The sequence below is a fragment of the Sitophilus oryzae genome, unplaced genomic scaffold (assembly GCF_002938485.1).
Source record: "Sitophilus oryzae breed Bouriz unplaced genomic scaffold, Soryzae_2.0 scaffold_980_pilon_pilon, whole genome shotgun sequence".
Taxonomy (NCBI): Eukaryota; Metazoa; Arthropoda; class Insecta; order Coleoptera; family Curculionidae; genus Sitophilus; species Sitophilus oryzae.
The window spans coordinates 3,549,385-3,576,164 of record NW_022147617.1 but is presented as its reverse complement, the minus strand read 5'-3'; the positions used below and the strand labels follow the sequence as shown (position 1 = coordinate 3,576,164).

General features: G+C 34.8%; 2 protein-coding genes across 2 annotated transcripts; one reads left to right on the top strand and one right to left on the bottom strand.

Moving 5' to 3' along the window:
• Positions 1–791: 791 nt before the first annotated feature.
• On the bottom strand, positions 792–1,405 carry LOC115891299. Its single transcript, XM_030911743.1, has 2 exons — positions 963–1,405; positions 792–901 (listed from the first exon to the last, which is right to left on the bottom strand). Exons 1-2 carry the CDS (start codon positions 1,293–1,295, stop codon positions 887–889), a joined length of 348 nt encoding a protein of 115 aa, XP_030767603.1. The 5' UTR covers positions 1,296–1,405; the 3' UTR covers positions 792–886.
• A 3,151-nt stretch (positions 1,406–4,556) lies between these two features.
• Positions 4,557–26,286, top strand: LOC115891283 (protein At-4/1-like). The gene is made up of 7 exons (XM_030911730.1): positions 4,557–4,604; positions 4,671–4,806; positions 16,857–17,063; positions 22,701–22,873; positions 22,938–23,101; positions 23,179–23,264; positions 26,059–26,286. The coding sequence occupies exons 2-7, from the start codon at positions 4,696–4,698 to the stop codon at positions 26,242–26,244; spliced, it is 927 nt and encodes a 308-aa protein (XP_030767590.1). The 5' UTR covers positions 4,557–4,604; positions 4,671–4,695; the 3' UTR covers positions 26,245–26,286.
• Positions 26,287–26,780: the final 494 nt, after the last annotated feature.

The window sequence follows — 26,780 nt, the reverse complement described above, 5'->3', positions numbered from 1 at the left end:
CTGTTTCCGTATTGTGACGGAATTTTAAATTATGTCTTTATTTTAGTCCAAACATAAGGAATATTTTGTTGATGTTTGACCGTCAAAATCTTAAAAATAAAGAAGTTGTCTAAAAGAGTCCAACAAACGGATATAGTATAATCCTTTATCTTTAATTTCCTTCTTTATTTGTGTAAAAATACCTAGCCAGTTTTACATAAAACGTTAAATGCCGATCGCTTATTTTGCTACTTTTTCGGACTTGTGAAATGTACTCTTAACACCCTGTAGATCAGAAAGGATTTAATCTTTTTTCTTAGAACCTAACTAACCATACGAGGATTTACACACAAAAACTTTTAGGATGCTTAGGAACTAGTAACTAAGGCTACTTAGGAACTACTTTTAGGCTACTTAGGAAGCACCCTATATATAGGCTGGTCCGAATTGTATTCGGGAAACTTTGACAGCATATTCTGCAGATAAAAATAAGAAAAAAAGTTCTTATTAATTTATGTCCTAAAATGCTTCGTTTCGGACATACAGGGTGTAGAAGTTTCATTATTTATTTCGATTTTTTCGATTATTTTTGTGGTCAAATAATAGTGTAATAATAGTGGTATTTACTGCAAAATTTTTACACTAAATACTACACTTAATGAAATGACTCTGTCTTGCCGTCTTGGTACTAGTAAGTACTGTTATTAAGTCACTACATATATTAGACGTACCAATATATTCAATATTTCAACTTAACAATACATTTTATTTATTAAAATTGCTGCACACATTGGTGTGCAAATAAACACAGATAAGAAAACAGAGAAGAAAACCTATACTAATTACTAGTGAGAATATTTTATTCTAAATTAAAGTCCTTATAACATTTTTTTAAATGAAGATTCATTTAACCAAGTACGTACTAAAAATATAAAATAAATAATACAATGATATGTTCATCATATATAATCATTGGTTCTTACATGACCTGTATCAATTAGTAGTCCCCTGTGATCATAGGTGTACAAAACTTGGGGAATCATTGGCTTATTACACCTTTGATCTCTTTTCTTGTTTTTAAAATTTTGTAAGCTCAATCTTCTCCAAGTTGTTTTTTCTTCTTTGTTATTTTTTGTTTTCTCTGTTTTTATACCATACAAACTCTGAGATTTTTGTATACCAGGCTGATGTTCTTCTATCAAGAAAATATTTCTTTTTCGCTCTTTTTGCTTGAAAAACAATTGGATAGTTGAAGAAGCAAATATGGCATTGCTTCGGATGTTTATGTCGTATTGATTCTTGAGCCACTCGGTCATTTTGTTAATTTTTGAAAATGTTTGTTGTGAAATGAAAGTTCAATAAACAAGATCAAGATTCAGGAGAGTGTAAAAATAAATGCGGGAATAATTGAATTAGTTGTTATGGCTTCGACTGTTACACGATTTTCTTGGCAGATTCTATTTTTAAAGACGTCAAAGGGTTTTACACGTTTTTTTTACACCGGGAGCGAAATTTTTAAAAATAATTGTATCAAAGTATTGAAATACACAGCGAACCAAAAATATACTAGGCGAGAAGTTAAGTTCGGCCTACCGTGGCGGATTTAACGAGAACACAATAAACACCCCATGTCAAATTGCTATATTTTTTCTAAACTAAGTAACTTAGACTATGTGGATCTACCTGGGATGGATGTTCAGGGTGGGCTAAATTGGACACTTTTAAAGGGAAGCACCCTTTTCTATAGGAGATAGACGAAAACTAATATCGGTGTCTGGAGCTCAATTTCTATCAAAAACATGATAGTAAAAACCGCACATCGATATCTGTTACCGTTTCGGAGTTTTTCAAAAATATGCATTTTTAACAAATCGCTGTAATTTTTTTGCTATGGAAAATTTTGTATTTTAATGAAAATATTTCCAAAGCATCTTTTACGTAGAATATAATGGTTTAAGTAATTATAAATTAATAATTTAAGAGATATCAACAAAAAAATGATTTTTTCTTTTGGAAATCCTGTGCATTTTTAATTCACTAAAAAGAACGTAAATTTACCTTTTCAAAAATATAGCACACTTAATATTTTGTCCCCTTCGAAATACAGAATTTTTAAAAATTCGCCACTTTTAACTAGTAGGCTTTGGGGGGGGGATCCCTTATAGATGATCTGCCCCTAATGGAAACATATTTATATAGGCACCGCTTCACAATGCTGAAATTATCAACATTTTTTTGCAGCCAATTTCGAGAATAATTGAATAGCTAACCAAGGTCCCAGCAGTTGGCCGTCGAGACTGCCGGACTAAGCGCCTATGGATTTTTATTTTTATCTTTGAGTAAAACTAAAGTATCTTATTTTTAAATTGCCTGTATATTCTAGATAAGAATTAGAAGTACTTAGCGGCTATGAGGGGATATCTTTCACCCCCACTGAGGTAATGAATTCCGCGAGAAATGTTCAGAAATGGTCCCGTTATAAACCACACTACCGGCTCTGCGAAATAGGACAAGGAGTTTTTCAAAGAAAAGCTTATCAGGAAGATTCTTATTTGGATATCTTTCAGCATAAGCCCTTGAGGCCAAGAAGCAATTTTTCTCACAAAATAATATTACTAGTAACATACCTATCTATTCGTTCCGCCAGCAGATACAGGTTTATTTTTCTTGATAAAGTAATGAATACTTACTTATTAAACTATTGTAGGTAAATTTAAGTAAACTGTTATAAATTATAAACAATAATGTCCATAAACTAATGTCGACTTTGAAAATAGTTACTAACTGTCACTAGAAAATTGCCATGGTGACACCAGCCATCTTGATTGCAATTTTATTTAAAAATCGCTTTTTATTCAAAATCTGATCTAAATAGGTATAGGAAACCTTAATATAGTTTGAAAGAGCATTTGAATCTGCTATTTATTTAAAAAAATACAAGGTGTTGCATTTGAAATAACGAAGTTTTTATATAAAATATATCCTTAAAATTGACTAGCAACTTTTGATAGCCCGGTATAAATTTAAGGAACCAATACCATTTTTCGGTAAAGTTTATTTCTCTACCTTTAAACTCAGTATAAGAACTAATTCTGAAAAGTAATGTACAGGGTGTTAATAGTCTATTCGATTGTAGCATGCAAATTTAAATATCTTTAAATATCTCAAAAACTAAAGATTTTACACATATTTAACCCTTATAATAAATGCCTTTTTTGGGTCCAAGAATCCAAAAATGAAATAATATACCGGGTGTTCCATAAGAAAAAATATAACTTTGGTATGGATCTTAGTTCTGAAACACCCTGTACATTTCGAGAATAATTGAATAGCTAACCAAGGTCCCAGCAGTTGGCCGTCGAGACTGCCGGACTAAGCGCCTATGGATTTTTATTTTTATCTTTGAGTAAAACTAAAGTATCTTATTTTTAAATTGCCTGTATATTCTAGATAAGAATTAGAAGTACTTAGCGGCTATGAGGGGATATCTTTCACCCCCACTGAGGTAATGAATTCCGCGAGAAATGTTCAGAAATGGTCCCGTCTGTGCATAAGAGAAGGCGGTCAACATTTCGACCACCTACAGGAGCAAAATGTTGCCTTGGTTTGCTATTTATTATTATTGTTCTTAATTATAGTTTAATATAAAATAATTAAATATAGTTTAAATTGTTATAAAATTCTGCATCTTTCATTGTAAATATTATTTTCGTTTTAATTGCAGTAAAGTGCAAAAGTAAAAGTGTTTTGGTGTCTTGGGATGATTTAGTGTTTTATTTTGCTGTTGTAACACCAAAGGTTCCAACCTCCAACTATACTCTTCCTATTCCAATTGACATCGGAATAGTTTTTCCTACTAGTTCAACAAATCTTAAAAGTTAAAAATGAAAAATTCGAACACGAATACTAATGATATTGATAACGAATTCATATTCGTTAATCCATTGTTAATCTAAGGTTAATCCTAACTCAGACACCAAAAAGATCAAAGTTAAATTACGCTAATACTCCGGTTTCTTCAACATCGTCAGAAACTCTGTGGTCGATTAAGGAAAATATGTTTCTTTCCATAAGAAAAAAAGCAAAAGCCAATCAAGCTTAACCAGTTGAAAAATAAATAACATCTATGGTTATTACCCAAACTTTCAAAAAAAGAAATGCAATATTTTCAACAAGAAAATATTAGAGCAAATATTTGAAAATGCTGCGAAATATACAGAGACAAAAATAGGCGAAAATCTGAAAAACGAGCAAGGATTTGTAAAATGTAAAAGCGGTGAAATTTGAAAATCACCGTAGCTTCGTGATTGGTCATACTAGCCATGATGAAAATGGACTCAAGTGTGGGGTATCAGAATTATATATTATCATTGATTTTCAATATTCTCATTAAGGACAACCAATTAGGGTCACCCTGTACATAATATTAAATTATTAGATATTGATGAAATATATAAATATATGTAAATTAATTGAACAGAAAAATAAATGAAGAAAAACAGTTTATTAAAGTGTAATTCAAATTTTAAAACCAACTTAATATTTTTTCGAGTAGCAAGCCGTGACGGAAAACAAATATTTGACATTGCAGCCATATTGCACTTAAGTTGAAACATCGTTAATAGGTATTTCGCATTTGTTAATAGGTATATTAAATTAAAAAGGAAGCTTTTTCTGTAAAGACTTTTTAGAACCTATAACAGACCCTAACGAAACATGGAGGACTTTCAAAAAGGATATAACGAGAATATTAGTTCTAATAAAACAAGTCTTGTGGAGTTTGAAATTAGTTTTAGGAAACTAAAGAATGAGTTGTTTTTGAAACGGGTAAGTTTACTTTCTGAAAAATATATAATATACAGGGTGGCGCACCTCATTCGCCTCGGTTGATTACACGAAAACGGAAAGATGTAGAAACAAAATATTTTATAGGTATATGTGGGAAGGTAATGTACACAATTTAAAATTATTTCTAAATGTACAGGTTGTTTCAGAACTAAGATCTATACCAAAGTTATATTTTTTCTTATGGAACACCCGGTATTTTATTTCATTTTTGGATTCTTAGGCCCAAAAAAGGTATTTATTATAAGGGTTAAATATGTTTAAAATCTTTGGTGTTTGAGATATTTAAAGATATTTAAATTTGCATGCTGTTAAAATAGATTATTAACACCCTGTACATTACTTTTCAGAATTAATTCTTGTGCTGAATTTAAAGGTAGAGAAATAAACTTTACAGAAAAATGTTATTCCTTGCTTAAATGTATACAGGGGTATCAAAAATTGCTGGTCTATTTTAAATATTTATTTTACATAAAAACTTTGTTATTTCAAATGCAACACTATGTATTTTTTTAAATAGGTCGAAGTAGATTTAAATGCTCTTTCAAACTATATTAGGGTTTCCTATACCTATCTGGCTCAGATTTTGAATAAAAAGCGATTTTTCAATAAAATTGTAATCAAGACGGCTAGTTTTGTCATGGCAAGTTTCTAGTGACAGTTAGTAGCTATTTTCGAAATCGAAATTAGTTTATGAACTTATTTAAATTTATACCAGTTTACTTTTATTTAATTTACCTACAATAGTTTAATAAATAATATTTATTAAATATGTGTTTATTATTCTATCAAGAAAAACGAAAAAGTAGTTCTTTGAATTATTTTACGATGACTTGTAGATATGTGGATTTTTTATAAAAGAGCCAATTACGGCAAATTCATTTTGTTCACTTCCAACGACAGGTTTCTGCCTAATATGTTTTTTATAAACCACACTACCGGCTCTGCGAAATAGGACAAGGAGTTTTTCAAAGAAAAGCTTATCAGGAAGATTCTTATTTGGATATCTTTCAGCATAAGCCCTTGAGGCCAAGAAGCAATTTTTCTCACAAAATAATATCACTAGTAACATACCTATCTATTCGTTCCGCCAGCAGATACAGGTTTATTTTTCTTGATAAAGTAATGAATACTTACTTATTAAACTATTGTAGGTAAATTTAAGTAAACTGTTATAAATTATAAACAATAATGTCCATAAACTAATGTCGACTTTGAAAATAGTTACTAACTGTCACTAGAAAATTGCCATGGTGACACCAGCCATCTTGATTGCAATTTTATTTAAAAATCGCTTTTTATTCAAAATCTGATCTAAATAGGTATAGGAAACCTTAATATAGTTTGAAAGAGCATTTGAATCTGCTATTTATTTAAAAAAAATACAAGGTGTTGCATTTGAAATAACGAAGTTTTTATATAAAATATATCCTTAAAATTGACTAGCAACTTTTGATAGCCCGGTATAAATTTAAGGAACCAATACCATTTTTCGGTAAAGTTTATTTCTCTACCTTTAAACTCAGTATAAGAACTAATTCTGAAAAGTAATGTACAGGGTGTTAATAGTCTATTCGATTGTAGCATGCAAATTTAAATATCTTTAAATATCTCAAAAACTAAAGATTTTACACATATTTAACCCTTATAATAAATGCCTTTTTTGGGTCCAAGAATCCAAAAATGAAATAATATACCGGGTGTTCCATAAGAAAAAATATAACTTTGGTATGGATCTTAGTTCTGAAACACCCTGTACATTTCAAAATAATTTTAAATTGTGCACATTGCCTCCCCACATATACCCATAAAATATTTTGTTTCTCCATCTTTCCGTTTTCGAATAATCAACCGAGGCGATTGAGGTGCGCCACCCTGTATAGTAGGTTTCAGTAGAAGGAGATGGCCGATTCGCCATCAGGTGGTGGATCGCCACCGCTGTGAACCGCTTTTGAACTGCTTTGAACCATTTCTTAGCTTAAAACAACAGACCTGTTCACTTTTGCTCAAACCTGTTTATTTCTATTCTAAAGCACAGCGGTTCAAACTTATTTATTAGCGTATTTTAACTGTTCTTACTGGTTCTTACCTGATTTACGTTACATTTCGCCACCTCCACCTCCAACTGTTGGCGCAGAATCGACCATCTCCCTCTACTCATTTCAACCATGATACAAAGAAAAATTTAGATGTTTTCTTTGTATCATGGGTTTCAACTTTCAACAGAATTCTCAATTCGCAACTGCTGATTGAGATGTCTGCACTTAAATCCCTTTTGTTTAACAATCATTAGCTGCTCTGATACCATAAATTAATGAGTTAATTAAAAGGTTGTTCTGCTTTGCTGTAGGACTTATACTTAAAAAAACACAATTTTCTCATTAAATGTATGTTTTGGGCATAGGAAGTGCTTAAAAAAACAAAAATATTAAAAAAAAACTTTCTAGGACTATGATACGACAAAATACAAGGTGGTCCACTTAAAGTAGTGGAGAAAAATTCAACATTTACTTTTGACCCACCTTGTATATATCAAACAATATTGCAACTATTTGTAGGCTGAATTTTAAGGAACAAATTATTATAGACGAATTTAGAATTTTGAGAGGCCTTTAAATAAACAGTAAATTTAGTTTAAAATCGGTTATATTTTAAAAACCACTCTGTATATTATAAGAGATTATGGCATATTTGGAATGAAAATTTAATAGTAAATCCACTGAGCTAAAAAAAAAATATATATATATATATATATATATATATATATATATATATATATATATATATATATATATATATATATATATATATATATATATATATATATATATATATATATATATATATAGTATATATAAAAAAAAGAAAGAAATAGTGAGGGAAATGTATAAAAAAGAAGAAAAAAGATTAAACGGCTCAGCCCTCAACAACTCGTAACCGTATACACCAGTGTACACCAGTGCAGACACGCACACTCACACACTCACACAACCACACCTACACCAGTGCACATCGATGTAACTGCCTTCAGGATTCATCAGTACGGTAAGGAATCAGGAAGCGAAGAAACCGATCCCAAAACACAAAAAACCAAGAAGCAAACGATGCAACGAGGCACCGTGTGCAACCCAGGAGATGGAAAATCTTTTATTTTCGTTTTTTCGTCATTTTTTTTTCATCTCCTGGGTTGCACGCGGTGTCTCGTTGCATCGTTTGCTTCCTGGTTTTTTGTGTTTTGGGATCGGTTTCTTCGCTTCCTGATTCCTTACCGTACTGATGAAGCCTGAAGGCAGTTACATCAGTGTGCACTAGTGTAGGTGTGGTTGTGTGAGTGTGTGAGTGTGCGTGTCTGCACTGGTGTACACTGGTGTATACGGTTACGACCCTGTACGTTTGATGGACCAGCGTAGCTCATAGGGGTAAAGCTAGTCCGACGTTACAGGGAGGCCAACGTTACTGTAAACAAAAGTTTGGTAGCCTTTTTCGTTTCTGAGCTACAGGGTCTTTTGAAAATTTTGCACTTTGGCACACCCCCTGTATCTTCGTTATTGTCAAAGGTATCGAGAAGGTGAAAACTGATTCCTGTAGAACTTTTTACGTAGAATACAGTGGTGTAGTCTGTTTTTCTACGAAAATAATATTTTTGAAAATATGAACTAAAGTTATGTTTTTTCAAATGAAATACCCTGTGTATTTATAAATCATATGATCGGTCGTGCTGTGAGCTTCTTAAAAATATATAACACTCTATATTTATTTTCACTTTTTACGGCATTATTTAAAACTTTTCATTAATAGATCATTTTTATTAGTAGGCCATGATTAATAATAAAAAAAACTAAAGAATTATTAAAAGTATACTGCTGTTTTATCTGTCTCTTGTTTTATTTTGAGAGCCACTGATAAAAAAAATAAAAAAATATATCAACGAAACAACTCTCTACCGCTATTTGTAAATTTTGGAAGTTATCGTACCAGAACTTTTAGATATTTCCTCTAGATAATTTACGTGAAATATACTTTCAGCAAGATGGGGCTCCCCACACAACTTAACTTACAATGAAAATATTAGAATTTCGTTAAATGACTATTTCCCAACTCAACGAATTTGAGACCAATGGATTATGGTATGATAGCTTCCCTGATCCCCGTATTTGTCCGTTATCGATTTCTGTATTTAGGGATTTTTGAAATATGAAATATATACCGTGGCAACTACTACTAAGTATGTCGAAGACCTGGAAAATGCTATCAGGTAAGCTTTTAGATATTTGCATACCCATTACGTTATAAAAAAAGAAGAAGAACATAGTCAAGAAACAGTTGTAACAGTTTGAAAGTATGTAAAATATTTCAGTCCCAAATAAAATTTTAATATGTGTAAGATAAATACCATTTTAACTCTTGTTGTTATCTATCACGGCCTACTAATAAGAAAATAATATCTTTTAAATATTGCAGTAAATAGTGGAAATAAATATAGAGTGTTCTATATTTTTAAGAAGCTTATAGCAAGACGGATGATATTATTTATAAATATACAGGGTGTTCCATTTGAAAAAACATAACTTTAGTTCATATTTTTAAAAATATTTTTTTCGTAGAAAATATACTACGCTACTGTATTCTCCGTAAATTTTTATACAGGAATCAGTTTTCACCTTCTAGATACATTTCACAATAACGGAGATACGGGAGTGTCCCAAATTGCAAAATTTTCAAAAAGACCTTGTAGCTCAGAAACGAAGAAGGCTACGAGAATTTTGTTTACAGCATCTTCCGTTTGACAAAAGGGAAACAGGTTGGTGCAAACCACACTCTTCTACCTTCACCAATAACGGAGATACCCACAAAACATCCCCCTTTAGAACTTCGTCTGTCATGTTAAGAAATGAAAGTAAATAATAAAGCGCCTCTCGTGTTTGTTCGCACTCAAAAAAATTCAATTAATGCCTGTATATATTTTTAATATATTTTTTAAATTTACATTTTTTAATTGTAAAGTACTATATTACATTTAAATGGAATATATTACATAACAATTATGTCAATTACAGGATTACAAGCTTGTTTTCTAACATTTTTTAAATAAAACGAATTATAAAATTTCAATATATGTATATTTGTCGTAGGCATGAAAAAAGTAAAATATAAAATGGACAAACGTTTACTTACATTGCAATAAAACTTCCACTTTTAGTTTTGCAATCCAAACGCAATATTTCTATTTCACAAATAAAAATATCCGACAGCACTAAAAGCACTGAAACTTCCGCGGCTGACAACGAAAACTGAAAAATATAACGGCACTTTTTGTTTTGGAACTGCATATCAACATTACGCTGTACTATTATGTGTTTGTTGTTGAAATAATATAAAATATGTAATTATAACTTGTAAATTTTAATATCTCAACATGATTTTAACTACTTTTGACAATAACTAACTTTTTGTTATCAAGATGACATTTTAGACGGCAAATGACATATATGTCATAATATTTGAATCTAAAATATGTATGTAATATCGTAATATATAATTTAAATTACTATAATGCAACTTTATACTAAGAAAACATTTATACATTCACAAAATACAACAAAGTCTAATAATATAGTTTGAAAACAATGAATATTAAATTAAAATTGAAAAAGTTAAGCGCGGCCCCTTGTGTCAAAATTAGATGATTAAATTTTCGCAATTTTTACACCATTTGATGACCTGTGGCGCCTCTAGTGTTTGTTCGGGCGGTTGGGCTTTTACTCCCGCTTATGGCCATTAAAGAAAAAGTTCTAAAGGGGGATGTTTTGTGGAGATACCGTATGATTTCGACTAAAATGGGACACCCTATACACTCGTTGAATTTGACACATTTGTGCTGAGGCGTTAAAATGACAAAAATTAATACTTCTGTGACGTTTGAAAATAAAATCCTTTTGATCTACAGGGCTAAGCGCAAATTGAGTCGCGTGTATGGCGTGTGACATGACATGGCGAGATCGGCATGATGAGACGCGCACTCGCGCTGTTTGGTTGTCCGCAAATTGGGACGTAGTTTTTCAGTGACTCACCTCTGCAATCGTATAAAAACGGCTGCATAAAAATGTCTGATTCGCCATCGAAACAATTATTGTTACTAAACTTTAGTTCTGAATCAGAATCAGATGACGCCGAAGTGTAAATTTTACTGTATTCAATAATCAAAATTATTGCACACGAACGCGAGGCACGTGTCAGGTCACGCGGGTCGCGTCGCGCTGCCCCATTTATTTCTGTTGTTTACAAAAACTTGCCTCGTGCCAGGTCATGTCACACGCGATAGACGCGACTCAAATTGCGCTTAGCCTAAGCGAGCGATTTTTTGCGGAATATATTGGTGACCGATGCGAAAAATAACAAAGCGCCGTAGAATTGTTAATGTTATTGATATCGGGCAGAGTTACAAAGATTTAGCCATTTAGAATAGGCCTTTAATTGGAAATAAGTCGAATTATTTGGAAATCCGTTTTAAATAATGTTTTCTATAAAAATTAAAAAAAAAATTATATTTTTTACTTTTTGAAATACAATCATGATTTTTACCAACCCTGTTTTCTATAAGCTTCTAATTAGGGAATGCAATCCCGCACCAAAATCTCAATCCCGCAAACCCGCGGGATTAAAGCAATCAATCCCGCGGATCCGCAAAATTGCGGGACTGTAAACAATAGTCATACATTTGGTCCTAAATGATACAAAGGCATTATACATTTTGCATAGGCCCACAATATATTGATGTAGCGTGTATCATAAACTAGCTGTACAGAAATTTGGACCGATATATACAGGGTGTTCAAAAAATATATTAAAAATAAACTTAAATTTTATTATAATTTATCTACTTATTTTATGAATAAAAATATTATTCTGATGTTGAAGTTTTTTTTAACTTGTGTTAGTGATCTGCTTTTAGATACACTATATATCAATAATTTTTTGGCATCAACAAACCAAACTAACCTAACCATTTAGGGGCCATACGTATGACTAAAAATGCATATTTTTCGAAAAAACGTCGTATTTTCCTTAAAACAAACAAAAATTAAAAAACCGATCAAATTGTTTTTTCTAATTTCAATACAGATTATTAGTCGTACTTGGTAAAAATTTCGATTTTTTAAAAATTGTAAATTTGTGGCAAAAAATGTTCTTGGCCAAATTTTCACACTCTTATAAAACACCCTGTATACGAGAATTCGCTAAATATATTTTCGAAAACCCCATAGCATCTTAATCACAATAGATGTATCTAAAACCTGGTCCAAAACGCATCCCAAAATCTTTTTTAGTTCAAGAGATTTCAACTTCAAATTTACCCTAAAATTTTGCTTGTCCCGATAATTATGTCTTCCGATAATATCTCTATAAATTTATTTGACGAAATTGTCCACAAGTACTAGTTAAACGTTTTTCTTCATTTACGCACATACGCCAGAAAGAAATCTAACAACTAACCCAGAACTAACCTGTTTGATTCACTTATTTTTAAAGGCCAAGCCGTAAGGGAAATCCCCCGGGTTCCGAACGTCGTCGCATCGACCCGGAACAAAGGATCCCGCACGGTAAATCCCGCAACTTTGATCTCGCGGAATCTCAGCGGGATCCAGCATTTGCGGGATTGCATTCCCTACTTCTAATGCAAGTTCAGCCGAGGACGCCGTTTAAACTGCTAAAAACGTTAAGAGGTTTTTGTTGTTAAACGTAATGTTGCGGACCCGTGTGGACTCGACCTAACCTAACTATATGTCCCGCCCTCAGATGACCTTAACATCGCATTAAAGAATAGACACCGTAATGATTCATTCGTTCGAGAAGAATCGAGTCCCACTGGAATGGAGTAGTACATACGAGAACATTCGAAACCTTCTAAGATCTTTAGCTGTCGGTATAAAAGCCGGCGGCTGTGGCCTAGAGAGGGCAGTTATAAATAGACGAGTGCAGTTGACGCGCTAAAATTCAAAATAAATTCTTAGTTATAAATCGATTGTAAATATTTCTATAAGTCTTTTATCGTTATTGTTTTTGTTAATTAGTGTTAAATAAATAGTGACTTTCCTCCTTTAAATAAATTGTGACTTTCTATCCACACGGAACCGACGAAAAACGTAATAATTGGTGTCAAGTGTGGCGTGTGTGATAGACTAGAAAAATAAAAAGACTAACAATGGCTCCGAAGAAATTGTTGAAAGACTTGAAAGTGTCCGAATTAAAATGCATACTGGAAGAGAGGGAATGCGAGACAGATGGAAAGAAAAGCATTCTGTAAGCCAGACTGAGAGATGTTTTGATTGAGGAAGGTGAGGATCCTGACACTTTCTGCTTTGAGTTGGAAGGTGACCTTGACTCGTACCTACAAAAATTAGAAGATAAAATGACGGAAAATTCTTAAAAATTGGAAAACAATTTGAATAGTAAAATAATTGACTTGGAAGTTAATTTAGAAGATAAAATCAGTTATAAAATTATGGAAAGTTTCCAGGATTTAATCAACACATTAGAAGATAAGATCATCGAAAATTCTAAAGATATACAGGCCAGCTTTAATAATAAAATACAGGCATTAGAAGAAAAGATAACAGATACACAAGACAAAATAACAGAGATTGAGGAAGATGTAAATAGAAAAATCGAAATTTTGAAAGAACAAATAGCAAAGGCAAATTCACCAAAATGTCAAGAAACATCGGAGGGACCGAAACTAGTCGAAAATAGGTATACCTCAAAATCATTTATGAAACCTCCGCAGTTTGACGGAAAAACCGCTTGGGCCAATTATTTTTGCCAATTTGAAGCCGCTGCGAGAGCGAACGGCTGGACAATCGCTGAAAAAGCTACTGCTTTGACTATCGCCCTGCGAGGAGATGCGACTGATATCCTGCAGACACTGTCACCATCGGAACAGGGAGATTATCAGCAATTGGTACGACATTTAGAAATGAGGTACGGCTAAGCTCATTTGGAACATGTCAACCATTCTCAGCTCAAAAATCGTGTTCAGCAGCCTAATGAGACCCTAAGAGAATATCAAGCTGAAATAGTCCGCCTTGCTTGCCTTGCGTACCCTGCTATGCCCGAAAATGTTATGGAGCGCTTAGCAGTACAGGCTTTTATTGATGGTTTACGTGACAACGAGACAAGGCAAACACTTCTTTTAGCTCATCCAACGCATTTGGGAGATGCCCTAGCAAGTGCCCTGGAATTTGAGGCCGCGAAAGAATGCTCTAGGTCTCTAGGATTTGTACGGGCTGCTGAGGAGTGTTCCGACGATTCCAAAGTGGAAAGAATTGTGCGGAAAGTACTGGATCAGTATATGAGCAAGAAGGGGGGACCGATTCGCTGTTGGAATTGCGGACAGATGGGAAATCGTTGCAAAGAAGAGAAAGAAGTGAAAGTCTTAAGGACGACCGTGGTTGGTGATAGTTGGCAAACCGAAGATCTTGCAAATGACCAAATCAGCGATCCAGAGTTGAACTTGGTGATTAACTGGAAAAATGCGGACCAGAGACCAACGTGGGAGGAAGTTTGCAGATATTCGCCGAACGTGAAGTAGTACTGGTCCCAGTGGAATTCATTGGTAATAGATAACGGATTACTTCGCCGTGTGATTGAGAGACCAGAGGGACAAGAAGAGAGAAGGCAGATCGTCATTCCAAAGAAGAGGGTCCCGGAAGTCTTGGCGGAAGTTCACAATGGAACCAGCGGTGGACATCTTGGTGTTAGCAAGACCCTTGGCAAGCTGCGTGAACGGTTCTATTGGGTGAACTGCACAGAAGACGTGAGGGCCTGGTGTAAGAAATGTGACGTTTGCGCTGCTATCAATGGACCACAAAAGCGTGGTAAAGCTCCAATGCGCCAGTACAATGTAGGCAGTCCTTTCGAACGAATAGCGATTGACGTGGCTGGTCCTTTCCCGGAGACGAACGATGGCAACAAATACATTGTGGTAGTAATGGATTACTTCAGCAAATGGGTCGAGGCCTACGCGTTGCCAAATCAAGAAGCGTCCACCATTGCTGATGCCCTTGTTAAAGAATGGATGTGCAGGTTTGGTGTTCCCATGGAGCTTCATTCAGATCAGGGAAGAAACTTTGAGTCCAATCTGTTCCAAGGCGTCTGTGAGGTCCTTAACATCCGCAAGATCAGGACGACTGCTCTGCATCCACAATCCGATGGGATAGTTGAACGCATGAACAGAACCATCAACCGTTATTTGGCCAAAGTAGTCTCTGACCACCAAAGAGACTGGGACAAATTTCTTCACCTGTTCCTGTTGGCCTATCGTTCATCCGTCCAAGAATCCACAGGGCAAACTCCAGCCAGCATCGTTATGGGACGGAAAGTGCGCCTATCTTGTGATCTGAAGTTTGGTTGCCGACCGGGAGAAGATGTCGCCGGAGAAGATTATGTCCATAGACTACGCCAAAGGATGGACGACATCCATCAGCGAGTCCGCTTAAATATTCAAAACGCTAGTGACCGAATGAAGGAGCACTACGACATTCAAGCTGAGCATGGAGGATACCAACCAGGGAAGTTGGTGTGGCTATACAACCCGCAGAGACGTCGTGGATTATCTCCGAAGCTACAATCCTCGTGGGAAGGGCCATACGAAGTCATGGATAGAATTAATGACGTCGTATACCGTATTAGAAAATTGCCAAAAGGAAAACCGAGAATAGTCCATTTCAATCGTTTGAGTCCCTACCAAGGCGAAATAGAAGATCGTGCTGGGACCGTGAGAACCTGCAGCTTTGATCCCCCTGATTCGGAGATGTCCTTTGATGATTTCATGGCCCGATACAACAGCAGTGAGAAGGCTCGCTATGGTGTAACCAAAGAAGAACAACGAGACCTATTTTCCGTGCCTCCTGATTATTCGCTCGCTCACTGTGTGGCCCGAGATTTGCGGATGTCCAGAGGAATCGCTGCGACGTTCAATGAGAAGTTTGGGCGAGTCGGAGAACTACGCCGACAGGATCCAGAGGTTGGAAGCGTTTTGAGGCTAACCGACAATGAACATGGTCAAACAAGGCACATTTTCTACCTAGTCACCAAGGAATGGTCCCCAAGTAAGTCGACTTATCTCAATCTATGGAAGACCCTGATTGAACTGAGAGAAGCGCTGCTAAACAACAACATTACACGATTAGCCATTCCGAAGCTGGCGTGTGGACTCGATGGTTTGAGTTGGCGTACAATCCGGAACAATGATTGAAGTCTTGTTCAGATTTACGGGAATCGAGATCCTCGTTTGCTGCTACAACCCAAAGCTGAGATCGGGAGAGAAAACTGTAGACTGCTATTTCTACCAGACTTCTCAATGTACCAGGGGCCAGCTTTGCAAATACCTTCATTCACCGTGTACATCTCGGGACGAGCATGTATCTAAGAAGGGGGTGGTGTTGCGGACCCGTGTGGACTCGACCTAACCTAACTATATGTCCCGCCCTCAGATGACCTTAACATCGCATTAAAGAATAGACACCGTAATGATTCATTCGTTCGAGAAGAATCGAGTCCCACTGGAATGGAGTAGTACATACGAGAACATTCGAAACCTTCTCTATGCACCAAACGATCTATGGACTATTCTAGAGATCTTTAGCTGTCGGTATAAAAGCCGGCGGCTGTGGCCTAGAGAGGGCAGTTATAAATAGACGAGTGCAGTTGACGCGTTAAAATTCAAAATAAATTCTTAGTTATAAATCGTTTGTAAATAGTTCTATAAGTCTTTTATCGTTATTGTTTTTGTTAATTAGTGTTAAATAAATAGTGTTTAAATAAATTGTGACTTTCTATCCACACGGAACCGACGAAAAACGTAACAATAAATTTTAATTTTAGTCAACTAAAAATTCATGCCTTATTCTGAACCAAGTGACTTTTTATAAAAAGAGTGATTTATTTTTGTGAGAATATTTCCGGTATATTTTTACATGTTATCATCTTATTTGCGACAGCCAAAAATCTAAATAACTTTTTCTTTCTATTAGAATGAAGCATCAAAATTGAAAACTGAATTGATAGAGGTAAATGAAGAAAAGCACAAACTGAAAATATCTTTGGATAAGTTGAAAAAGAATTTTGATGAGAATAAAATAACACTGGACCTGGTTATGAAAAAAATGCAAGAATTCGAACCAAGATATTACGAAAAAAGAGATGCCCTGATTAAATCTGAATTGCAATACAAAATTGCTGTAAGGGTCTGACATAATCTCAGAGAAATACATAAACATAGAAGCATATACTAACGTATTTAGAATATACTTACAATAACATTTGGTTTGTGGTAGATTTTAAAAGAATTACCTCTATATTAAAGTGTCTCGTAATGCCAATTTTTATACCGAATGCGTCTCATAAGGGGCTCACTCCTATAAACTTTTTATTCTTTCAGATAAAAAAACGTGATTTGGTACGTTAGTATATGACATAAATTAGGATTAATTGACGTATTCAATTATTTTTGGTCACTTCCTGTTTCAACGGAAATGATTACAACTTTTGATTTTTAAATAGAACCCTCGGTATATATCTACTCTTTTATCTACTTTATTCGATAGAAAATGACACTATGAATAGATTGACTTGGCTATATTGACATATGATATTTTCGCATATGGCAGTGGCGGATCGTCAGGGTAGGCAAGGTAGGCGGCGCCTACCCTAAGATTTTGGCAAAATTTAAGCGATTTATTACGTTACATTATTTACTATATTAATGTTGCCAATACATAAAAATACTGTTAATACACGGAAGTGTGTTTTAATAATCAATATTATTTGAATATTTGTGGTCTTGTATATTAACATATTCACTACCGCTGACCGCTGACTGTGCCTGTGCCGCTTGCCGCTGCATTAGAAAACAAAATAATTTTGACCGTTGGAGTGTCTTTGTTCGACGATTTCTATATCGCCTACTGTCAGAGTCGATGCACGACGCACGGCAGTCTTCTGTCTCTGTCTAACTCATCGTGCGGTAGCGACGCGACGTAAGTCGGGGTTGTATCGTATTAAGGCGGGGCTTAGGCGAAATCTCCGGTCGCCTTCGCATGAAGTCGTGGAGGCTCGGTAGGATTAGAAGTTAAGGGGATATTCCCGATATTTCATAACGACAGCAATTTTATTTCATAACAACAAATATATCACATTTCGTTAAGGGGATATTTCATATGATTCATTATACGTAGCATTTAAAACTTTTATATGAAAATTCAAAAAACGTTTAAAGCAAATTGGAAACATTTTTCGGGCTTATCCGAGATTATTAAAAATGATATAACCGCTTGAATTTCAGAACACGCCACAGAAATAAAAGAATCTGAAATAAAAAAGCGCGTTATTTTATTCGGTGCAAGAAGACGATATTATAGAAAAGTCGCTGTGCTATTTCAATTCGATATGTTAATAAAAGCGGCTAAGTCAAATATCTTTGCGAATTTTAGTATATGAAATATTAGATAACATTGTTATACATTTAGAAATAAGGTTTGCAGATAGGTACTCATGTATGTCTCAATTATTTTTATTTATCTCTTGCGGATCCAAAATTTAAAGAATCTTATAAAAAATTTCTAACGCATTTAACATCTGATTTAACAAACTTCCAACCAACATTTCCAACTTCCAACGCATTTAATAGTGATTTAACAAACAAAAAATGTTATTGACCAACATAAATTAATGAACAAATTGCAGGTACTAATAATAGATATGATAATTTTGATTATAAAATAATTTAAGAAGAATATTCCTGGAAATATATTTCCAGAGGCTTTCAAATTGTTTGCTTTGTTTATTACTACACCATTTACAAGTACTTTTTATTTGAAAGACATTTTTCATGTTTGAAATGCATTAAAATTTATACTAGAGATTCCATGAAAAATAAACGTTTATCGCCACTTGCCTTACTTTCAATTTAAAAAGATCTTTTCACAGATCTTCAACAATCTGATGATTTTACTGATATAATAATAAATAACTTTTCTTTATTAAGAGACTGACTCATCAATTTAATATTTAAAACATAATTATTATTTCTCTCAATACTACCAATTTTTAAGTTTGCGTAAATAAATAATAAAATGTCAAGAAACACCGGATGATCCGAAACTAGTCGAAAATAAGTACCTATACCTCAAAGTCGGTTATGAATCCCCCAGAGTTTGACGGAAAAACCGCTTGGGCCAATTATTTTTGCGAATTTGAAGCCGCTGCGAGAGCGAACGGCTGGACAATCGCTAAGAAAGCTACCGCCATGACTATCGCACTGAGAGGAAATGCGACCGACATTCTGCAGACACTCTCACCATCGGAACAGGGAGATTACCAGCAATTGGTACGACATTTAGAAATGAGGTACGGCCAGGCTCATTTAGAGCATGTCTACCATTCCCAGCTAAAAAATCGTGTTCACAAGCCCAATGAGACCCTAAGAGAATATTAAGCTGAAATAGTCCGCCTTGCTCGCCTTGCGTACCCTGCTATGCCCGAAAATGTTATGGAGCGCTTAACAGTACAGGCTTTTATGGATGGTTTACGTGACAACGAGACAAGGCAAACACTTCTTTTAGCTCATCCAACGCATTTGGGAGTGCCCTAGCACGTGCCCTGGAATTTGAGGCCGCGAAAGAATGCTCTAGGTCTCTAGGGTTTGTACGGGCTGTTGAGGATTGTTCCGACGATTCCAAAGTGGAAAGGATAAAGTACCGGATCAGTATATGAGCAAAAAGGGGGGACCGATTCGCTGTTGGAATTGCGGAGAGACGGGAAGTCGTTGCAAAGAAGAGAAAGAAGTGAAAGTCTTAAGGACGGCTGTGGTTGGTGATAGTTGGCAAACCGAAGATCTTGCAAATGACCAAATCAGTGACCCAGAATTAGGCTTAGTGATTAACTGGAAAAACGCGGACCAAAGACCAACGTGGGAGGAAGTTGCAGATATTCGCCGAACGTGAAGTCGTACTGGGCCCAGTGGAATTCCTTGGTAATAGATGACAGGTTACTCCGCCGTGTGATTGAGAGACCAGAGGGACAAGAAGAGAGAAGGCAGATCGTCATTCCAAAGAAGAGGGCCCCGGAAGTCTTGGAGGAAGTTCACAATGGAACCAGCGGTGGACATCTTGGTGTTCCCAAGACACTTGGCAAGCTGCGAGAACGGTTCTATTGGGTGAACTGCAAAGAAGACGTGAGGGCTTGGTGCAAGAAATGTGACGTGTGCGCTGCTATCAATGGTCCACAAAAGCGCGATAAAGCTCCAATGCGCCAGTACAATGTAGGCAGTCCCTTCGAACGAATAGCGATCGACGTGGCTGGTCCTTTCCCGGAGACGAACGATGGCAACAAATACATTGTGGTAGTAATGGATTACTTCAGCAAATGGGTCGAGGCCTACGCGTTGCCAAATCAAGAAGCGTCCACCATTGCCGATGCCCTTGTTAAAGAATGGATTTGCAGGTTTGGTGTTCCCATGGAGCTTCATTCAGATCAGGGAAGAAATTTTGAGTACAATCTGTTCCAAGGCGTATGTGAAGTCCTTAACATTCGCAAGACCAGGACGACGGCTCTACATCCACAATCCGATGGGATGGTTGAACGCATGAACAGAACTATCAACCGTTATCTGGCCAAAGCAGTCTCTGACCACGACTGGGACAAATTCCTTCACCTGTTCCTGTTGGCCTACCGTTCATCCGTCCAAGAATCTACAGGGCAAACTCCAGCCAGCATCGTTATGGGACGGAAAGTGCGCCTACCCTGTGATCTGAAGTTTGGTTGCCGACCGGGAGAAGAAGTCGCCGGAGAAGATTATGTCCACACACTACGTCAAAGGATGGACGACATCCATCAGCGAGTCCGCCTAAATATTCAAAGCGCTAGTGACCGAATGAAGGAACACTACGACATTCAAGCTGAGCATGGAGGGTACCAACCAGGGAAGTTGGTGTGGCTATACAACCCACAGAGACGTCGTGGGTTAACTCCGAAGCTACAGTCCTCGTGGGAAGGGCCATACGAAGTCATGGATAGAATTAATGACGTCGTATACCGTATTAGAAAATTGCCAAAAGGATAACCCAGGATAGTCCATTTCAACCGTTTGAGCCCCTACCAAGGTGAAATAGAAGATCGTGCTGGGACCGTGAGAACCTGCAGCTTTGATCCCCCTGATTCGGAGATGTCCTTTGACGACTTCATGGCCCGATACAACAGCAGTGAGAAGGCTCGCTATGGTGTGACCAAAGAAGAACAACGAGACCTTTTTTCCGTGCCTCCTGGTTATTCGCTCGCTCACTAAGTGGCCTGAGATTTGCGGGTGTCCAGAGGAATCGCTGCGACGTTCAATGAGAAGTTTGGGCGGGTCAGAGAACTACGCCGACAGGATCCAGAGGTTGGAAGCGTCTTGAGGCTAACCGACAATGAACATGGTCAAGCAAGACTCATCTTCTACCTGGTCACCAAGGAATGGTCGCCGAGTAAGCCAAATTATCTCAATCTATGGAAGACCCTGATTGAACTGAGAGAAGCCCTGCTAAACAACAACATTACACGATTAGCCATTCCGAATCTGGCGTGTGGACTCGATGGTTTGAGTTGGCGTACAATCCGGAGTATGATTGAAGTCTTTATTTAGATTTACGGGAATCGAGATCCTCGTTTGCTGCTACAACCCAAAGCTGAGATCGGGCGAGAAAACTGTAGACTGCTTTTTCTACCAGACTTCTCAATGTACCAGGGGCCAGTTTTGGAAATACCTTCATTCACCATGTACATCTGGGGACGAGCATGTATCCGACTCATAAGCCCGGCGACGTTTGAAAACGAATAGAAGTTGGTAGAACACGGCTAAGAATTCTCGAGACAAATCTGGATCGTCTGTTTCTCTCATATATAAGCAGACGCCTGAAGCCTGAGGAGACAGAGAAAAACAACCGATCGACGCGTACAGTTATAATCGCCGCGCTATATTCAAAATAAATTCCTGTTAGATAAATAGTTAGATAAATTGTAAATAAGTTATAAATAGTTCTTTAAGTCTTTTAATCGTTATTGTTTTTGTTAATTAGTGTTAAATAAATAGTGTTTAAATAAATTGTGACTTTCTATCCACACGGAACCGGCGAAAAACGTAACAGTATGATATGTCATTCTACTCAGAATGTCATTTTCTTTCGAACAGTAGAAATAACCTATTTTTCTATGGTAGGTAGAAATATACCGAAAGTGCCATTTAAAAATCCAAAGTTGTAGTCATTTTCGGTAAAACAGGAAGCGACCAAAATCAATTGAATACGCCAATCAATCCTAATTTATGTCATATACTTAGATACCAAATCGTTTGTTTTTATCTGAAAAAATAAAAAAAAAAGTTACACGGGTGAGCCACTTTCGAAACGCACCCTGTATAAGTAAGTAAAAAGTAATGCGAAGCCTTTGCTAAAAAAACAAATTCAAAAATAAAATTTTACCTAGAAAACCGATGACGGTGCCAGATTGACGTGCAATTACACTTATTATATTTTTAAATTTAGGCCGTAAAAAATAACGCTCAAAAGTTGATTCAAAACTGATATTTCTGTAAAACGTAACAATATTGCAAGATATAAACATAACCGTTCTCTAGGTTTACTTATTTCTCTCAAGACATGCAGATTATTATTAGAAGCACAATACGATCGAGAAAAAAAACGACGTCAAAGACGGCTGGGGAATGACAATCGATGATAATTTTGGCGAGGTCAAGCCCTAGATGTTATTTACTTGGCTCGTCCTCTTGATGCGTCATAAAAAAGCAATGACAAATTAACTTTAAACTATTGAATTAATAACAGGTAACTGAAATAGACGTGTTAAAGCAAGATTTGCAAAAGATTAGTTCTGAAACATCACAACTAACAAGAAAACTAGATAATTTAGAAGAGAAACAAAAATGTGATGCAACATACAATGGAGACATGTCAGCGAAGTTTGCCCAAATTAAAAACCAAATTAATACAATCAAAGCGTGAGTTCTTTTTTAATGTAGATAGGTGAATGAAATTCTAAAAATGTATTGTTTCTACTACTAGAGAGCTTGAAAACGCCACTAAAGACCAATACAAAATAACTGAGATTAGCCGCAAGATCGATTTGTCTGAAGAAGCTGTTAAAAAATGTAAAGAGTTAAAACTGAAAAATAAAACTTTAAAGGAAGAGCTTGAGAAGTCTAATGAAGAAAACGTTAAATTAAAAGGTTAAAATGCTGATTATTTAATATTTAAATAGGTATATATGCGTTTTAAAAATGCTTTTGTCTGCTTTTCATTGCAGCACAATGGGAAAAATTTGAAGATATATACCAGAAAAGTTTACTTAAAGAAGAATTTAACTTACCCGCAAAAATATTTTTGATTCAGGTAAATAAATATTTGCATTTAGTCAATCTTAAGCTTCATTCAGAACCTCGAAATCAGTGGAATAAATTAGTAGTTTCAATTAGCCGTAAAAGTTTGTTCACCTAATTTTAATGTAAAGCTTCATTCAGAACCTCGCCAATTAGTAGAATAAATTAGTGGCTTCAATTAGCATAGAAGTTTGTTCCTCTAATTTGAATGTAAGCATTCAGAACGTCAAAATTAGCAGTAGGAATTTTCAATTAGTGGAAAAAGTTAACAAACTTTTGACTTTTCCACTAATTATATTTCAAAATTTGCGAGGAATGTCATTTTGGCCTTTGATTATCATCCGTCAAGAGAAAATGTTGTTAGAAACCAAAAGTTTATTGTTTTATAAGCTAAATATTAGGCTTTCTCTATGGATGACACTGATTACTGTACTGATTCTGAACCGTCCCAGAACACTGCAGCGCATGCGCAAATGAAATAATGTCCTCATATTTCCTTCTGCGCATACGCATCACAGTTCTAGGACGGTTCAGAATCGGCAATAAGAAAAACCCGAAGTAAGCTGATAAGCTGTTGCTAGGATATTCTATTAATTTTTTTTTAGACATTGTGAATGATCGTAAACTATAAATATAAGTATAAAATATAAGTATAAAGTATAATTGAAATCACTAATTCTTTCCACTAATTGCGAGGTTCTGAATGAAGCTTAAGCATTCAGAACGTCATAATTAGTGGTAGTAATTTTCAATTAGTGGAAAAAGTTAACAAACATTTTACTTTTCCACTAATTATACTTCAAAATTACTGTAAAATTTTATGAATTTTGATATCAAACACACTATACCTAACATTAATAGCGCGCGCGCGCGTTTTTGAGGAAAAAAATATTTAAACTTTTTGGACGAAAAGACTGCCTGTCATAAAATATATGTGTATAGTCTAAACGTCAAATTTAGTGATTACCACAGCCACCGTGCCATAAGTTGCCATAAGAGAAGACATGTGGCTATCTATTTCAAAAATTAAATTGTTTGAATGTCATATAAAGCTGCAGCTGTCGTGGAATTGAGAGATTAAAAAAGTATCATAAATCATTTTTTTCAAATGGCAACCCACTTTTTTTATTTCACTAGTGAAAAGGCTTTTCAATTCGTTACTTTTTGACTATACATGTTCCTATACCTAAAATGAATCGTTTTTTTTTATTTAAAATTTATAATCGCTATTTAAAATTTAGTTTTAAAGCGTATATTTTTCTTGATTTTAACAAGTACCTAGCCTATGACTTTAAACGTCAAGTGATGTAAAACAATAGATCTGGCCTGGCCATGTCGTATTGTGCCACTTTGTTCAAAAAGCAGTATGTTATCGATCATCATTTGCAAGCTAACTTTGCGTTGTTTTTTTTTCAGGGTTGATACAGTACATTATTAATATAATTAATAATATCAACTATTAGATATCACTAAGGAGCGAAAATACGAGATATATTTTTATAAATACACTTTTTAAACTTTTAACACCACAGTATTTACAATATAGGAAATTCAAATAATTTGTTTTCTGACAGATGGAAATAAATTGTCTGACTTTTTGACACTTAATGTCAAAGGAAGCTAGATAAAATCAAGAAAAATATACGTTTTCAAACTAAATTTTAAATAACTTAAAAACGATTTATTTTAGGTATAGGAACATGTATAGTTAAAAAGTAACGAAGTGTAAAATCTTTTCACTAGTGAAATAAAAAAAGTAGGTTTCCATTTGAAAAAAATGATTTATGATACTTTTTTAATCTCTCAGTTCCATGACAGCTGCAGCCATTATTATATGACATTCAAACTATTTAATTTTTGAAATAGATAGCCACATGTCTTCTCTTATGGCACGGTGGCTGTGGTAATCACTAAATTTGACGTTTAGACTATACACATATTTTTGACAGGCAGTTTTTTTCGTCCAAAAATTTTAAATATTTTTTTTCTCAAAAACGGTTAATGTTAGGTATAGAGTGGATATCAAAATTCATAAAATTTTACAGAGAATTTAAGTATGTTATAAAAAATAGGGGCACCTATTTAAAATAAGAAAGTTGTTGTCAACTTCCGGTATTTCCGGAAGTGCCGCCATATTGAAAATATTTTTAATCGATAGATCTCGTTGTAAAACAATGATGTGCAAAAAATCTCCGGTCTAGATATTGTGGTTCTCTAGAAACTTCTAATTTCTAATGCACACTCAGCCTGGGACACCCAGTATACCTTTGATAAATTACAGGCGAAGCACAAAAAGTAATTTTTACTCAGAATAATAGAACATGCTATTTTCTCTTTCAAACATTACATATAATTTTTTAAACAATTTCTCAAACGTTGCAAATAATATGAAAAGATTAAAAGTAATACACTTTGTGTCAGTTTAATGATATACTTTCGTACTTTTGTACTTAGGCGTAAAAATGCTTTACTTTTATGCCTAGGCGTTAAATGGACTTTTTTATATTGCAATCACATCTCAAAAAGTAATACTTAAGGCTATTACTAATAAAGTTTTATAACATCTAATTAAATTTGGACGATAAAAATAGTACCTACTGGTTGCTGTAGATAATTTTCTCAGGGAAAATAAGTAAATAAAAAGGACATTTTAGGGCAAAAACGTGAAAAGGACAATTTGTTCTAAAAAGGACAGGTTTCAACCTTATTTCCAAGCCTCCGGTTTTTTTTTCAATCATGCTAGTTATTTAGAGTCTGTATATTTTAATAAAAATATCGACATATACATATTTGATTTTTTATTTTAGTGTAAAAAGATGAGTAGTTTTTATACAGAAGCTATAAAAAATAGAAATGAACTTTTGACCACAGCAAATAAGTTACTAGAAGAAGAAAAACTAACGAACAAAAGACTTATCGAAGAAAATGAAAAACTGTTTGAAAAATGTCGTACTTTAGATGAAAAATCAGAGAAATTGTGTCTTAACCAATAATTATATTTACATTTTATAAAAGAAACTTAGAAATATGATGAACAATAAAGGATCCAGAGGGTTCTAGAGAATTAAATCCGTATTTTGATTTAATTTTTACGCTACTATACAGAAAATTTTATTTTTCCGTGACATAAAAATGTAAAAATTTTTAGAAGTAAAACAATTATTTTGAATTAGTAACATTAGTATAGGTATCTACATTAATCATAACATCTATATATCTCCAATAGATTTTTTTATGTCTCTGTAATAGAGACGTAAATTAAATAGGTACTCTGTAAAAGACTGGTCGTGTTGTTCGGGGCTAGTGAATAATCCAGTCATCGGCCAAGAAAGTGTGATAGGAACATCATGCTAATCAACAAGGATAGTTCAAAAGTATTCAAATTAATAACTCTTTATAATGTCTTTATTAATAACTGTGTCATGTGTTATGCATGTTTCCTTACATACAGCCAAATACAAGGATACATTAAAATACGCAACCAACCGTCCAATCAGATGAAAGAGGTACGTACCCTATCGTTGGGTAT

Coding starts and splice junctions, on each gene's coding strand:
- LOC115891299 (XM_030911743.1), bottom strand. CDS start 1,295: ATGACCGAGTGGCTCAAGAATCAATACGACATAAACATCCGAAGCAAT.
- LOC115891283 (XM_030911730.1), top strand. CDS start 4,696: ATGGAGGACTTTCAAAAAGGATATAACGAGAATATTAGTTCTAATAAA. Junction 17,064..22,700: donor AATTGCAATACAAAATTGCT/GTAAGGGTCTGA, acceptor AATTAATAACAG/GTAACTGAAATAGACGTGTT. Junction 22,874..22,937: donor CAAATTAATACAATCAAAGC/GTGAGTTCTTTT, acceptor TTCTACTACTAG/AGAGCTTGAAAACGCCACTA.